The 16,629-nt window shown below is 41.8% G+C and overlaps 1 protein-coding gene across 1 annotated transcript in view; it reads left to right on the top strand.

Annotated features, from left to right (window-relative positions):
- The window catches only part of CRYBG1 (crystallin beta-gamma domain containing 1), a 47,532-nt gene that overhangs the window by 14,755 nt on the left and 16,148 nt on the right, over window positions 1-16,629 (top strand). The window contains exons 6-11 of the mRNA XM_034991703.1: window positions 518-657; window positions 7,553-7,679; window positions 10,208-10,243; window positions 11,251-11,405; window positions 12,338-12,464; window positions 12,555-12,700. Coding sequence (XP_034847594.1) covers window positions 518-657; window positions 7,553-7,679; window positions 10,208-10,243; window positions 11,251-11,405; window positions 12,338-12,464; window positions 12,555-12,700 — 731 coding nt within the window. The remainder of the gene's footprint in view (window positions 1-517; window positions 658-7,552; window positions 7,680-10,207; window positions 10,244-11,250; window positions 11,406-12,337; window positions 12,465-12,554; window positions 12,701-16,629) is intronic.

Below are 16,629 nucleotides of genomic sequence, written 5' to 3' on the forward strand. Positions count from 1 at the left end.
TGTGTACCATTGCTTTCACAGCTTAGACCAAACCAACATCATAGCGGTTTGGTCTATAGTCAAAGAGAGTTACCACAGGGAGTTTGTAGGCATAAAACAGCGGTTGAGGAAGGCCCCAAATGCAGCCCCTCTATGGACTAGAGAACCTCTGGGCTTGGATGGTCATGTCCGAGTAAAGCAACTAAAACTCCAATCACCAAGGAAAGCCAAGCAGTTACTTCAGTGAGGTTGAGAGAAATAAATATGTTCCAGAACTCTAATGAAATAAATTTCTGGGGATTTTTGTTTGAATGTAACACTGAGCTAGACGGCTAAAGCAACATGGCTGCCCCACAAGACCACATATTACTAAGTCATGGCTGAAAACGGGGAAGGGATAGATGGCAAGTGCTCTGAAATGTATGTGTATTTAAAATTTATTTTAATTATTTGAAAAAAAAAAGGATAATGAGCTTATTGTAAAGTTAAGTACATGGTGTAATGATTAAATATGTGTACTTTTTTTTTCTCTCTTCAGGATTACAGAGTTAGTCAGATTGACTTATTTACTGAACCGGAAGGGTTAGGACTCCTAAATTCTTACTTTGATGACACTGAAGAGATGCAGGGGTTTGGTATAATGCAGAAGACTTGTTCCATTAAAGTACATTGGGGCACGTAAGTATTTTGTTTCAAGTACAATTTTTTTTTAAAGATCTATTTATTTGAGAGGCTGAGAGCAAGCACACAAAGGGAGACAGAGAGGGAGAAGCAGACCCCCCATCAAGCAGAGAGCCCGATGCAGGGCTCAGTCCCAGGACCCTGAGATCATGACCCGAGCCAATGGCAGACACCCAACCTACTGAGCCACCCAGATGCCCCTCAAATACAATTTTAATGAAGCTTTTTGTGAGTGTCCTACTGGAAAGACTTAAGATACTCTGATCTGTTGTCCTATTAAGTAGCTATTGACTAAAAAGGTTTTTTTGTTGTTGTTGTTATAAGGCCCACAAAATTCTGATTCTTTTGTACATGTGTTCCTATGATTCAGCTCTCTTACAAACAATAACGATTTCTTGGGGGAAGTGCCTGGGAGGAAAAAAAATGCATGTTTAATGTTGGGATTTCCTTATCACAGAGGATCCTGATTCATTCTGAGCTGAGTCACAGCTTTTACCTTCATGGTAATCCAAAGGAGGTAATTCAAAGCATGTGTTCCTGATATCTCAGGAGGGATGGAGGCTAACACACGTGGTACTTTCCTTCCTTGAACATTTTCACACAATGCTGTCTAGAGCCCCTAGGATGTTGGTTTCACAAATCACAGGAAACTGCAAGAGTATTTTGAAGGAAGTGGGAATATCTCAGATGGGGGAAATCAGGACAGAAAGTGCAGGTGCCGGTCCTGAGTCTGGTAGTCTCCGAAGGGGAGTGCACAGCTTGGGGCGGTGAAACACAGCCACTGAGGTGCAAGGAAAACACACCGAAGCTGCTTTCGGTTTCATTTAAAATCTCTTCCTTTTACAATTTTTATTTTTGTGTATGTTTTCTGTTAAATTCATAATATATTATGTGCTAGTGTGTATCCTTTATAGATATTCATATATTCAGAGAAGACTCAAAAGTTTTTGTCAATGGGGCATGCATAAGACAATACCTGTTTAATGTGTCACAGGGTAAATACTACAAGAAACATGCATTAGAGAGAGGAACCGTGGTAGTGGCATCTTAGATAGTATGGTCAGGAAAGGTCTCTGGTGACATTTCAAGCGGAGACCTGGAGGAAGCGAGGGAGTCAGCCCTGGGGATGCCCGAGGTGGGGGAAGGGCAGGGGCCAAGTCCCAGGCAGAAAGCAATTGCAAAGCCCTGCTGGGCGGGTTTGGGGAACTGCCAGGAGGTCAAATTGGCTGGAGGTGAGATAGGAGGTGAGCTAGGAGGACCGTGATGGGAGAGAGGCCTCGGTAGGCCTTTGGAGGGATTTTAGACTCCTCCAAGTGACACGGGTGATCTCGGGAGGATTTTGATTTAACTTGTGCTTTGGAAAGCTCACTCTCACTACTATGTAGAAAACAGACTGTAAAGAGGCAAGAGTGGAAACCGAGAAACCAGTTAGGAGGCAATTGCTATTATATAGGCAAGAGGTTTCAGTGGTTCAGACAGTGCTGGTGGGAAGTGGTCTGATTCTGGATACATTTTCCTGGTAGAACTGTCAACGTTTGCCAACAGACTGCATGTGAGGTGGGAAGGGCTGACAAATACCTAGGGTTTGGGACCCCAGCATTTATTGTGATGGAGAAAACAGGAGTTCAGTTTTAGAGAGGGGAAATTGGACAAGCCAACTGTACATTCAAATGAGAGTACAGGAGGCTGAGTGGGTACGGGGGACGAGCGTTCAGGAGGCAAGCAGGACATAGAAATTCAGGAGTGGGCCGCATGGAGAAGGTCTTTAAATCCTGCGCTGGACAGATCTCAAAGGGAGGAGGGAAGCCATCTAAGCCCTGGGCATGTTTGTATTTGGTGGTTGGGAAGGAAAGGAGGAATCTAAACAAAGACAAGGGCTTCATCTCCTGCTGCCTTTAATTTTTCTTTCCACATCAAAGAGATCTGTAGATCTTATTCCTCAAAGTATGAATGTTAAATTGAGAAGGACCACTTTCCTTAGAAAAGAATGAGATCGACATCTGCTATATGTTAATCTCAGCGTCTGGAAGGTTTCATGACTCAGGCTTGGGCTCTGTCGAAGCGTAATGAGCTACACCTAAGTAACGTCTCTTACCTTTGCAGTGAGTTTGACTCCTCTCACAGGGGCCGGTCACAAACCTGCCATAGCGTCCAGTTTTGATGGTCGTTCATTTCTGTTGCCATTAGGATAACAGAAAGCTGCTTTCGATGTCAGTTCAAAGTTTGGGTCCTTGAACTTGGTTGGTTAGTTTTGGGAACAGGTCATTAGTACTTTCATAGATCTCCAAGGGGAGTCTTGATGGGTTGGGAGAATTCAACTGATAGTAAATACTGAGCTCATTTTGCTTCTGTTGACACACTGATGCCCTGAACCAGTAGGAGAGAAGTCTTTGCTGTGTGAGGGACTTCCTTAGATTCCATTAGGAGATTTACTCCAGGGCCTGTTTACTGTGGGTTAAACTTCTCTACGCACACACAAAAGAAGGGCATTTCTTGTCGAATTCTTATTTGGGAAAATGAGAAATTTCTAAAATTTCCTTTCAGGTTGTATTGAGTGTAATTTGTTTTTAAGCTTTTGTTTTAATACCTGGCTAATACTATACCCATCCTCCCAGAAGTGAGGGTATACCTTGGGGAGGGGGGGATAAATTTCTAATAAAACCAAAGAATTTTAGAACTTTAACAGAAGCATAAAGAGCATGTGTTCCAACACCATTGTTTAACTAAGGAAGACTGGCTTTAGTCATTTTCTCAGGGTCAGGATTAGTTGTTAGCAGAACAGATACTCGAATGCTGATGTTCTGAAGTCAAGGGACAGTTTTTAGTAGCCAAATATTCTTTGATCAATTTTATTGTGAATACTTGATAGATACAGAAGAAGATAGATATGTGTGAATTACGAAGCCTGGTACTAAGACCGATCCCTGTGTGTCCACCACCTGACTCAGGACCTCACCATTACCAGCACTACCACACCCTGTGTGGCCCACCCTGGGCCCATCGCCCTGACTCCTTCACTCTCTGGAATTTTGTGTTTTCCTTATACCCTTATGTTACAGTTTTGTCCCCGAAAGATGTTAGGTCAGCTGTCCTAAAGAATATGCCACAATCGGGCGCCTGGGTGGCTCAGTTGGTTAAGCGACTGCCTTTGGCTCAGGTCATGATCCCGGAGTCCTGGGATTGAGTCCCACATCAGGCTCCTAGGTCAGTGGGGAGCCTGCTTCTCCCTCTGACCCTATCCCCTCTCATGCTGTTTCTCTCTCTCTCTCTCAAATAAATAAATTAAAAAATTAAAAAAAAAAAAAAAGAATATGCCACAATCTGGTTTTGTCTCTGAGTATTTCCTCATATCATTTCACCTGTCCCTCTATTGCCCCAATTTTCTGTATTGAACGGGTTAGGTCTAGAGGCATGATCAGATGCAGCTTTGCAAAGGACCCTTCATATGGGTACTGCTACATAGTCACGTTGCATCACAGAGGGTGGCATGTGCTAACCGGCTTCCCTATGAACCACACTGAGTTTGGTTGCTTGGTTAAATTGGTGCCTCCTGCATGTGCTGTGATAAGCACTCGGTGTCATCCGCAACTGATGAATCACTGAACACTACATCTGAAACTAATGATGTACTGTATGTTGGCTAATTGAATTTAAACTTAAAAAAAAATTTTAGGGGCGCCTGGGTGGCTCAGTTGGTTAAGTGACGGCCTTCGGCTCAGGTCATGATCCTGGAGTGCCGGGATCGAGTCCCGCATCGGGCTCCCTGCTCGGCAGGGAGTCTGCTTCTCCCTCTGACCCTCCTCCCTCTCATGCTCTTTGTCTCCCATTCTCTCTCTCAGATAAATAAATAAAAAATCTTTAAAAAAAAATTTTTTAAATTGGTGCCTCCTACAACTCTCCACTGTAAAGGGACATTTTTCCCTTTGAGATTCATAGCTCACCCTCTAAAATAACCTCAAAATGGCATATTCCTATTTAATCATTTGAGTATCCAGTTGGTTTGTATAAATAGGCAATACTCATATGTAGCCAAGTCTGGAGAAAAAGACTGAGGATCCAGCTGGAAATACTGTGGGGGTTTTTTGGTCTGTTTAAGAACAAGTGAACAAGAGAAGACCAATTTTTCTTGTGTGGCTAAAAGGTATTTCTGAAAGAATAATTACAAAATGTTCTTAATAAATATGTAGATAGCCATTATAAACATACCAATGAGTGTTGAAATAATATTTATTTTTTAACACTTTTTTTAAAAAGCTCACACTTTATAGTTGTACTGTTTATTCATAATGTAGGTAAAAGCTCATTACCTAAGTACATGGGAAAATATGAGTACCTTTAGAAACTGAAATAACACTACCTGAGGATAGTTTCCCCCTCTCCTGCTGGCCTCATGAATAATGTATCTTGTTGGAATAGAACTTAGGAAAAATGAATCATGCTCTGTGTGTGAGTTTTCAGATTCCAAAATCCACCCAACATTGGTAAGTGTGGGTTTGAGTTTCCTTCCTGCTCATCAAGGACACCGTCTTCCCCAGTGTGTCTGTTTGTGTTCAGTCTTTTGACAAATTCCCCTTTACCCCAGATTACCTCCCTTCTATAAATGTTATGTGACTAAATCACATGCTTCGAGAAAAGTGAAGTGTTTAGTATTAGATGAATAAATGCCCTCAACTCGGACTGTAGAAGGGAAGACCCCCCCGAATGGGGTCCTGTGCTCAGCAATACCCCAGATTCTCCCAAGCATCTGCTTATGAGCTGTCTGCTGAGCTTATAAAAAGTTCCACCCATTCACTTGTGAGGAGTCAGATCCCACGGCCCTTGGCTCGGTAGCCTAATAGCACCATTTCTGACAAAATGCCATTATTTAGTGTGCCTGCGAGAGCTTTGAGCTCTAAGAAATATGTAACACATCCCTGCCTGTCATGCCTCAAACCCAAGGAGGTTTAAAGGACCCCACTCTTAGCCTCCGTTTTCTTGTGGTTTAGGGCATTGTAGTGCTATTTTTTAAAAGATAAGCCTTTTTCCCCCTTAATTTTTTATTGAAGTGTATGTAATAATATTTGTACAAAAAAAGTGCACAAATCATAAGTGTATAACCTGAGTGAATTTTCAAAGTGTATACATCATCTAGATCAAGAAATAGAAGACAGCCTGTATCTCAGAAGTCCCCTTACTTGTGCTTCCTCCTACCATCCTCTTACCCCCAATATAACTATCACCCTGACTTCTAACAATGTGGATTAATGCATTTTGATTGCCCACACATACACCACTCAGTCTGTCAACATTTGTGTGTGTGTGTGTGTGTGTGTGTTGACAGGTCTTCAGTACGATTTTGATTGTAAATCCCTGTGTAATTAGTGAATCTAGAGAAGCTACTGATTTATCGAAGGGAATCTTTAACAAAACCCATCACCCAAAATGTGCCTTGGGCCAAAATTGGGAACAAGAAGAAGTCAAAGAGGGAGAATCAGGCCCATTTTGCTGGTAAAAGATTTTATTTATGGCCACTCTCTTCTTGGCACAGTGTTCTGGGGATAATGGAATTCCCCAGCTAAGACTCTTTAGCCAGGCTAACAAGGAATTGGAGAGGATAAGTGATCACCAAAAATTCTATATTTGTGTATAAAGTGGTGTTTTAATACCTCCCTTATGTAAACGTCCCATCTCCACAACCTCCCCTTCCCAGAACTCTCCCAGGAACTATGAAAGTGACAAGACGGTGCGCAGTGTTTAGAAGCAGTTCTAACAGGCATGATTTTCTGGTTTTCGGGTTTCTAGCACATGGAGGGAGGGTGGGGCGGCTGGGTCTCTGACCGCAGCGGAAGTGTCAGCTGACAAGCCTGATAAAAGGGCGTGGTATTGAAAAGCCATAAAAATCAGATCCAAGAACTCAAAAAAGCTTTTGGACCTGGGAACAAGCAGCCTTCTAGACCTCCAAAGCCCCCAGGACACCATTGTGCATTGTCATGCTCACAGTGATGATCCTGAGTCATTGTAAAAAGCGTAAATTATGTGTACTTTCTGGAATGAGAAAAATTGCTACCAAAAAATGGTTAGGAGGCTGGCTCTGCAGTCAGCTTGGATCAGCCCTGCATCTGGTACTCACAGCTGTGTGGCCCTGGGCAATTTACTTGACCTCTCTGTAAAATGGGGACAATAGTGTCCCTACCTCATAGCACTGTTGCATGGATCAAATTCCAGGCAGCATTCCTTGTAAGCTCTAGGTAGTTGTTTCCTGTTACTAGTTTTGGGCACCGGGACAAATGAATAGGTGGAACATTTGGTTCTTTGGCTACAAGTGAGATGTTGCCTTTTAAAACAAAGCTTGCGGGCGCCTGGGTGGCTCAGTCGGTTAAGCGACTGCCTTCGGCTCAGGTCATGATCCTGGAGTCCCGGGATCGAGTCCCGCATCGGGCTCCCTGCTTAGCGGGGAGTCTGCTTCCCCCTCTGACCCTCCTCTCTCGCGTGCTCTCTGTCTCTCATTCTCTCTCACAAATAAATGAATAAAATCTTTAAAAAATAAAAATAAATAAAAATAAATAAATAAATAAATAAAACAAAGCTTGCGTTTCGTAGCTAGGGCCTCTCCAAATACATACAGTGCTACAAAATGACTACTTCTCTTGAAGTGATAGAGACATTAAGGCTTTGAAGCAATTCATAATGTAAATTAAAGTAAGTGGACAAAACCACAAGGAGACAGGTTAAAGATCCAGAAGAGGAGCATATAATGACGTAGTCCTCCGGGAGCCCAGGGTTGCTCTAATACTCGAGTGTCGCGGTACATGGCCCAGACACACATCACCCCTCCTCTCCTTTCTCAGTAGGGTCCCGTGTGCCACGGAAATAAATGAGGAGTCCTGTCTTTTCTTCCTTGGTGCTTATTTAGGTGGCTGATTTATGAAGAACCTGGATTTCAGGGTGTGCCTTTTGTCCTGGAACCTGGTGAATACCCCGACTTGTCCTTCTGGGATACAGAAGAAGCGTACATTGGATCCATGAGGCCTCTGAAAATGGTAAAAAGAAACCTAACAAAATGTTCCTGGAGTCTGATGCTTTGTCAGCTTGACATTGATAGTTCACAGGCTGTGACTCTGAAGCATAGTTTTAAAAACGCAGATCGGTGGTAGATGGAACCTCTCGCTAGACAGAAACAATAGGATAACTTGCTGGACGCTCTAGATGGAAAAATAGATAAGCCCGTGTCATCTGCCTCCGAGGCAGTCTCAGCCTTGCAGAGCCACACGTGTGTGTGCAGAGCTGCAGCCCAGGGCAGGTCTAAGAAATGAAGACAGTGAAGAGCTAAACCCTTGTGGAAAAACAGGAAGGACAGATGAAGTCCACCTTGGAGGTGATGTGACCGAGGAGAGGGATGATTAGGAGAGCTTCATGCTCAATCAAGTTGGGTCTTAAAAACCACACAGGACCGTGTTAGATGGAGATGTCAGGGAATGCTCTGCCTGAGCCCGGGCGGAGCTGGGGAAGGGCAGGGCAGGTGGGCACCAGCCCAGTTGTAGCGACCAGAGGCTAGGGTGCGGGGGGCAGCCTGGGGGGCCCTGGGGCTGGATGTGTGAATATTGTGCCCCAGCATCTGCCTTAGAGAGGAGCCTGTGCTTCCTCCCCCCTCCCCCTGTCTTTTGTTGTGTTCCTTCTATCTCTTCTGCTAAACTCTAAGCCTTGGGAGGCTCCGGGCTGTACCTGTCTTGTCCCCCACGTGGAGCACGGCGTGTGCTACGTGGTAAGAGGTGCTCACTAACTACCCATGCCACCAGGGCGGCTCTTGTGACAAACATGTTTCTGAAATCGCACTTTGCAGTGGTTTTCTAGAGCCAGTTTGAAACAGATTAGAAAGTCACGGAGATAATTTTTGTCTTAATTTTACCTCTCCTGCCAAAGCCTGTGGTTTAGCTACCTCCATGTTTGCTGATCTTCATGCAAAACTCATTTGCATTATAAATGGCTTTTTCATTATAAATGATTTGTTTCTAAAATTTACTTTCAAAGAACAAAGTTTAGTTAGTTCTGTGAATATATGAAAGAATTGTCCCAGGTTTTGAAGGCTGTCTCAAATAATTTACAAAACTGTGAAGTTTATGGCATTGGAAAAGGATACTTTTGAAAGGGTGCTCAGTACACTTAGTGGCCTCCCCCTCGCCCCCATCCACAGAGGATAGCTTCCAAGACCCTCAGTGGGTGCCCGAGATCATGGATGGCACCAAACCCTCTATATACTATGTCTTTTTCCTATATTTATATGATAAAATTTCATTTATAAATTAAATTATATATTATCTAGTTTACAAGTTAGGCACAGTAAGACATAAACAGTAACTAATAATAAAATAGAACAAGTATAACAATATACTGTAGTTAAAGTCCTGTGAATGCAGTCCCTCTCTCTCAGAATCTCTTATTGTACTATAATCACCCTTCTTGTGATGGAGTGAAATGATAAAGTGCCTGCCTGATGAGGTGAAGTGAGGTGGGGAACATAGGTGTTGTGACCCAGCCTTAGGCTACTCCTGACCTTCTTTGGACAGTATGTCCAGAGGAGGATTCTCTGCTTCCAGACTGTGATTGACCGCGGGTAACAAACTGGAAAGTGCAATGCAGATAATGGGGGGCTACTGCACTTGGTTGTTTAAACTCTGGTTTGTTGATAAAATCAGCAACATTCCTTTATAATTACAGTTCAGTTGGTGCATCTGAGCACCTTTGGCTGCACTTAAAAAAAAAAAAAAAAGCTGTTCTATATCAGTGGAAAATATTCTCCTGACTTTCCCGCTGCCGATTTTAACTCTTACCCCATTTATTATTTCTGTGTAATAATACCTTTTTCTGTGGCTTCTTTTTAGTGAGTTTTCTGGTGATTTACAAAAACTTTATTATGAAAGTATCACAACCCCCATAGACCCATCCTTTGGGCTAGTTTAAATTCTACCCAACAGCTCATGGAATTATTTCAAGAGTCCTCCAGACCATATTGTGAACTTGTGTGAACTCAACAGTTTTGTAAGCCACGGGTTGCAAAACCCAGTGCCTCCAGGGGCCAGGCAGCAAACAGACATGAGTGAGGGTGGCAGGGAGTTGAACTGAGAGCGCAGTAGAGACAGGCCAACCCCGCGCAAGTCCCGGCTGGAGCATGAGCCCATGGGAGAGGTAGTCCGTGCACAAGGGGAGGGCTGCTGCCTCTGAGCTCTGTGTCCAGAAACATCCGATCTTGTGGCTGCTCTTTAAGGGAAATAAGAGGAATGCATTTTTGTGAGACATTTTCTGAATAAAAACAAAAACAAAAAAACTCAGCTTATTGGGTTAAAAAACTTACCTACCATGCAAATTCAGCTTATAGACCACCTCTGCTCTACACAGTCTTCCTCATTCTTCATCTGCATCATTGTAGCTTCAGAACTGTTGCAGCCTCACTTAAATGAGAGGCACGCACACTGGGACGTTCGATCGCTGACCATCAGCTGCCATGGGTCATATAAAATGGTAATCTATCCACGAAGAGCCGTGTTTCTGACTATATTATTTTTCTTTTCAGGGTGGACGTAAAGTTGAATTCCCTACTGATCCAAAGGTAAAAATGTTTATTTTTAAAATTTTATTCCTATTCCATCCCCATGAAGATAATGTGGTTTTACGCATCAACCTCCATGAAACATAATTGCAGCTAAAGGAAGTCGTCCAAGTGATACATGCCATCCCTTAGACTGGAAGATGACGCTAATGGCACTAATAATCCCTCTCAGTACATGTAGCCATGGCTTAAAATGTTCATCGTTGCATTCAGTTTGTAATTTGTGGTTGTATTTACTAATTGTGGGGCCTGTTGCTGCTTGCCAGTTAGCCAGGAAAAACTGAGTTCTCAAGACAAGATCTCCCTTTCTCCTATTTCTACTTTGCACATTTATGACACATTTATGTTTCTTTTCTTTCTTTTTTTTTTAAATAAGCTCCATGCCTAACATGGGGCTTGAACTCATGACCCTGAGGTCAAGAGTTGCATGCTCCTACCAATGAATCCAGTCAGGTACCCCTGTATTTCATTTTTATTTATTTATTTTTTTAAAGATTTTATTTATTTACTTGACAGAGAGAGAGAGAGACCAAGTAGGCAGAGAGGCAGGCAGAGGGAGAGGGAGAAGCAGGCTCCCCGCTGAGCAGGGAGCCCGATGTGGGGCTCGATCCTAGGACCCTGGGATCATGACCTGAGCCGAAGGCAGCCGCTTAGCCGGCTGAGCCACCCAGGCACCCCTGTATTTCATTTTTAAAGCAACTTAGGATCCTCTGGTTCCTTAGTTTGTCCTAAGCAAAATTCTAAATATCAGTTCTAGACATTGAACAAAAACCAATTTTTTTAACCGATTATTTATAAACTGTCTTTTGAACCTGGCTTTGGGCTGCACCACATCAGGATAAAAATTCAGAGTTTTAAAATTTAAAATACTACTATTTAGTTAATTTAAAAAATAAGATCAGGAAGTTCTGTGTTCTAGGACTTAGTGATATTAAATGACTGATTTAACATTTGGCTGTTGTGATATTTAACTTCTTACAATTAGTGGTCTATCATTTCTATTGTAGGTAGTTATTTATGAAAAGCCTTTCTTTGAGGGAAAATGTATGGAACTAGAAACAGAAATGTGTAGTTTTATCGCGGAAGCAGGTGAAACAGAAGAAACAACAGATGACAGTTTGCCATTTATGTCCGTGGGCTCGATGAAAGTTCTGAGAGGAATGTAAGTAGGTGGGAGTAACCAGGGGGGAGGGGGTGTCTTTTTTATCCCTTTAGTAAAGTAATAGACACGTTTCCCCTACTCCCACCACCACCACCAAAAAACCATTCCAGATAGTACGGTAGAGTGAATTTCAAACATGTTCTCAGCCAGAGTGAATTTCAGACATATTCTCTAGACCTGGATTTGACACAGTGGATCAAGGGGCTGTTTGGGGCCAGTCAGCTGAGCAAGGCTAATAAATTGGCCCACACTGATCAAATCTACATCTTGTTTATTAATATTATGCTCCAAACTACTGAACTATTAGTTTGCTTTCTATTTTTTATATTTTACACTTTATAGATCTAACATATTTCCTTTAGAAGTATACATTGAAAATGGTCTTGTAAACAGGCAAAAATATTTTAATTACTCATTGAAGAAAGTTTATCCAGTTTTATTTGCTGAAGTTCTTTTTTTTTTAAGATTTATTTATTTGAGAGAGAGAAAGAGAGCATGTGAGTGGGGGGAGGGGCAGAGGGAGAGAGAGAGAGAGAGAGAAAGAATCTCCAGCAGACTCCCCACGGAGCATGGAGCTCAATGCAGGGCTTGATCCCCAAACCCTGGGATCATGATCTGAATCAAAATCAAGAGTCAGATGCTTAACTGAGACACCCAGGTGCTCCTGCTGAAGTTCTTTTGAGTCATTCTTATTAAACACACACACCCACACACACACACTCCCTCTACTCCTTTATAGAATGTTGATGTATATTTCTTAGGTTGTTCCTTAGGGGTCCATTCTATTAGTCTCTTAAATTTAGAGAAGAATTGCAATAGTCATAGTGCACCAGTCTGTGTCTAGCTTCATAACTATTAGTATTTGTTAATGAAACTGATAAATACATGGGAAAAATTTTAGCACTGATGAAAACATGTTCTTTCTGTTGCAGTTGGGTTGCTTATGAGAAGCCTGAATTTACAGGTCATCAGTATTTGCTTGAAGAAGGAGAGTACAAGGACTGGAAAGATTGGGGAGGTTACAATGGAGAGCTTCAGTCTTTACGACCTATATTAGGTGTAAGTTAAAGAAAAGCTAATAGATAATACTTGATCTTTTTTGAATAATAAGTGGGTAGCCTTTGAATTTTGAATTTTTTTCCTTAATAGGATTTTTCAAATGCTCACATGATAATGTACAGTGAAAAAAACTTTGGATCCAAAGGTTCCAGTATTGACGTCTTAGGAATTGTTGCTAACTTAAAGGAGACTGGATATGGATTGAAGACACAGTCTATTAATGTACTGAGTGGAGTGTAAGTAAAATGACCCAGTCGGGATTTTAAACACTTTTACGTTGGGTTGTATTAAATTGATAGTATCTCTGACACAGAGTAGGCACTCAATATCAATAACTAAACATTAAATCAGTCATTTAGTATGTTCTGCCACAGTATTTTCATAACTGCTTTTTAAAATCTTTCTCATATAATCTTTTTTTCATGTATAATACAACATTGAAATAGACTTTTGGGTTTCATGATTGAAACCTACAGATCCACTTCTCTTATCATTCTGCATGGAAAGATCTCCTGGATTTCTTATGATGGGAATCAAATAAAAAATAATGATCTAATACTAGAAAACTGAGGTTGGGATAAAGTCCCATTCATTTTCCTGTAGTCCTTGCAGGAGAGGAAGAATTTCTTCTACCCATCAAGATTCTTCTAGCTGGTCTAAGAATTAAATTGACATAAGATAGATTAACAAGAGAAAAAAAAAACCACCAAAGTTAATTACATCCTCACGGAGGTCCAATAATGAAATTGAGACCCAAAGGAATAATCAAAATCAAGAGTCAGATGCTTAACTGAGCCACCCAGGTGCTCCTGGGTAGGCAGGGTAGGCAGTTTTTATATATTTTAGGCAGAGAGACAATACATTTGTTAGGAATTGACAGGATAAAACTTGTTTGGAAGCTTCAATTAGTAAGGAATTCTAAATAGAATTTGGGCTAATGTAATAAATTAGTAAAAAGTAACAAGGTTTGTTTATACAGCCTTCTCGGCTCTAAATTCCCTATCTCTGGTGATGTAGGTGTGTCTCTACCTCCTGGTACAGGGAGGGTACCATTCACATGGGAGATTTATTTCCTGTTTTCAGAGAGGCAGAGGAGGGTCTGAGAGTCGTTCGTGCACAGGCTGTTTCTTAAGTAACTTTACTTTGAAATAATCGATATGCCATTGTGGTCCTTTTTGGGGTAGCCTGCCCTGAGCCCCGACGTCCTACATCTGCTCCATTTTATTTCTTCACTATTACTTTGACATAAAAATTAATGTTTCAGTGTACCTGGAGTTAGCAATTGAATGCTTTATTTTAATGCTAATGTAAGCTTTTATTGAAAGATGATCAGTCAAGATTCTTTGGGATGCACACGACTGCAAGCCAACCTAAACTGATAAAAGTGATAAAAATGGAATTTATCAGACTACATAACTTAAAAGTCCTGGAAAAGATTTTTGCTTCAGTCATGGCTGGATGTCGGGTTTAGACACTGTCATTAGAACTTGCTCTCTGTCTCTTGACTGAGCTGTTTCCTATGCTGGCTTCGTTTTAGGCAGGCCATTTCCATCTGGTGGAAGTTCTTTTCTTCTCACTGTGTCCAGTGGAAAGAGCTTCTGTTCCAGGTTTGACTGATTCTCTCAGCTTGGGTCATGTGTACCTGCCTGAACCAATCTCTGTAGCCAAGGAGATGACAGTGCCCGCATGATGTGCGCAGTCCCAGAGCAGGGTAGGGTCAGTCCCACAGAGCCACTTATATATGATTGGGGTGAGTGGTTCCCCAGGAACATTAGAAAGAATGGAGACAGATACTGGATGGGCAAAACACGTGTCTATTAAAAGAAGTTATATAATTATTCTTATGATCCAGGTTGATGTCAGTTATAATTTGTTGTAAGTGAGAGTATTCTTAAATAATCATATGAAATTATTTGACATGGGTTCTGTTGAAAGTGTTTGATGTTAGGTTTTTTTATGTCATGAGTAACATAGGCTATTTAGATCATTCTAACCTCAATTCTGTCGTATTTCGTGGAGCCTCCCATAGGATCCCTGGATATCTGAGATGTGTCTACAGTGTAATATGCTTTTACTATTAGTCACATTCGCCAAATCCTTGCGTAGGTTGTTGCTTGTGGCGCCATCTTGGCGGGGGTGACATCTGGGACTTCTGGGTCTTCATTCTCAGCAGGAGATGCCTCTACCGCGTTGTGCTGTGGCACCCTAACATTTTACAGTCTGCCATAGACAAAAGGTATGGTATGGCAGAAGTCATGTGAAATGTTGCCGTGGCTCTATAGTATTTTGAATTGCCTTTAGAGTTAATTACTTACAAGGAAAATAGTGATCAGTTCAGTCTGAAAGAACAGTTGTACGTTTTGGTACTCACCAGGTATGTTGGTTCCATTAGTCAGAGTCCAGTCATGCATTCTAGCAGAGGAAGCAAGAGGATGTTGGGTAGGATTCCCTTGGGGCATTTATGTAGCTTGTGTTGTTAGCACAGGTAGGATCGTGCCCAGGGCCGGTCTTTTTTTTTTTTTTTTTTTTTTAACCCAGCCTTTGTTTACTTGCAATTAGTTTCCTTTATAAAATGTTGCTTTTATAGGTTTCTATTTTTAGTCATTTCTAGTTGTATTTCCTGGTTTAGGCTTTTTTTCTGGTGATAGCAGTTGAGTTGTGGTACTGGCGGAATTTGAAGGGAGGTATGCACACATCCCCGCCCCCCACACCACTTCCTTTTAAATTCTGTGGTTTTGGAAGGGCTTCCGTATTTACCAGGGCCAGCTGCTTCCTCAGAATTCATTTAGTTGGTTATTTGACAAATACTGATTGAGGTCTGTTACGTGCAAAGTACTATATTATGTCCTCACAGAAGTTACAGCATTCATATAAAACATAAATCATTGCTACAAAAGACCTAGAGATTAAGTGCTTCGGGAATCTACTGAGCAGAAAGAGATTAATTTCCAGTTTGTACGCAGGGAAGACTTTGGCCGAAGAAGTGGCATTGGACCTGGGCCTTGTGAGGTAGATAGATTGAGATGTGCCAACACGAGGGAGGAAGACTAGCCTGTGTGTTTTTAATAGTTTCAAGGAAAAAATGATTTTAATGACTTTATTCTTCTTGGTAAATAAGAATTTTAGTTTGGTTTTTCATTTCTCAATATGGAATGCGAAAACTTTTCAGAAGACTTTTTTGAGATTCCCATTCTGGGTGTCTCCCAAGAGGTTCCCTATCACATGGGTAATAAAGTGCTTGGGTGGTAAACTCATTTTTACCTCAGACACAGAGACCAGCCTTCAGGAAGGCTGCCCATGAATCCAACCATGGAGGTGTTGGGAACTGCATTCCATTTTCTTACTGCAACATCAGAAGAAACTCCCTCTCACAGCTCTACTAAGCAATTTCAAGTTCTGTGCTATGCTCTTGTTCACATGGTGGAAACTGGGCTAGTTTTTTTAAAACTAAGAACAAAAGGAAATATTTCTAGAGTCGAGCTAAAAAAATTAAAGTGCTGTCATTTTAATTTCTTTTTCCTTTTCCCTTCCATGGAAGGGCCGGTTTGCCCTGCCCCCCTGAGTTCTGAGCAGTGACTCCACCAGGCTGGGACCTGCCGGTACTCATACTCGCTCTCTCCCCACCACCCCCTCCAACCTTAGAAACAGGGAAGTGTTGATTCACGTGTACAGAATATGTTGAAATAAGGACAGTGAGGAATTTTCTTCTTATGAGTCTCAAGTGTAAGTTATAGATATACCGGAGAATCTCAGATCTGAGTTTTGGGGTTTTATTTTTACCCTCATATTCATGGGTGATTCATCTGGGGCTGCATCTCAGGAGGAAAACGACCCTACTCTCAATTCAAGTAACACCTTAATAAGTGGTTTGTTTGGTTCAGCCTCCGTGAATTAGATAGGTTTATGTGGTGGTGGGTGTTTCCTTACAAGTGATTTATTTTAGTTTTATAGGGAAATAGAGTATTCTCACTTGTTAGTTTTATTTAAAAAAAAACAAGTGCTGGGTAAAGCTTCCTCCAACGCTCACTCACTTGCCTCCTCTCCCGTGGTCCGTGTCTCCCCACTCACAGCCTTCCCTCCAGACCTTGAAGTCAATCAAGCAAAAAGGCCTTTTAACCTTCTCTTCTCCTTTAACTAGTTACAGATGCAGAGCCTGCCAGGAATA

Source organism: Mirounga leonina, unplaced genomic scaffold, assembly GCF_011800145.1.
Source record: "Mirounga leonina isolate KUSES-001 unplaced genomic scaffold, KU_Mleo_1.0 Mir_53, whole genome shotgun sequence".
Lineage (NCBI taxonomy): Eukaryota > Metazoa > Chordata > Mammalia > Carnivora > Phocidae > Mirounga > Mirounga leonina.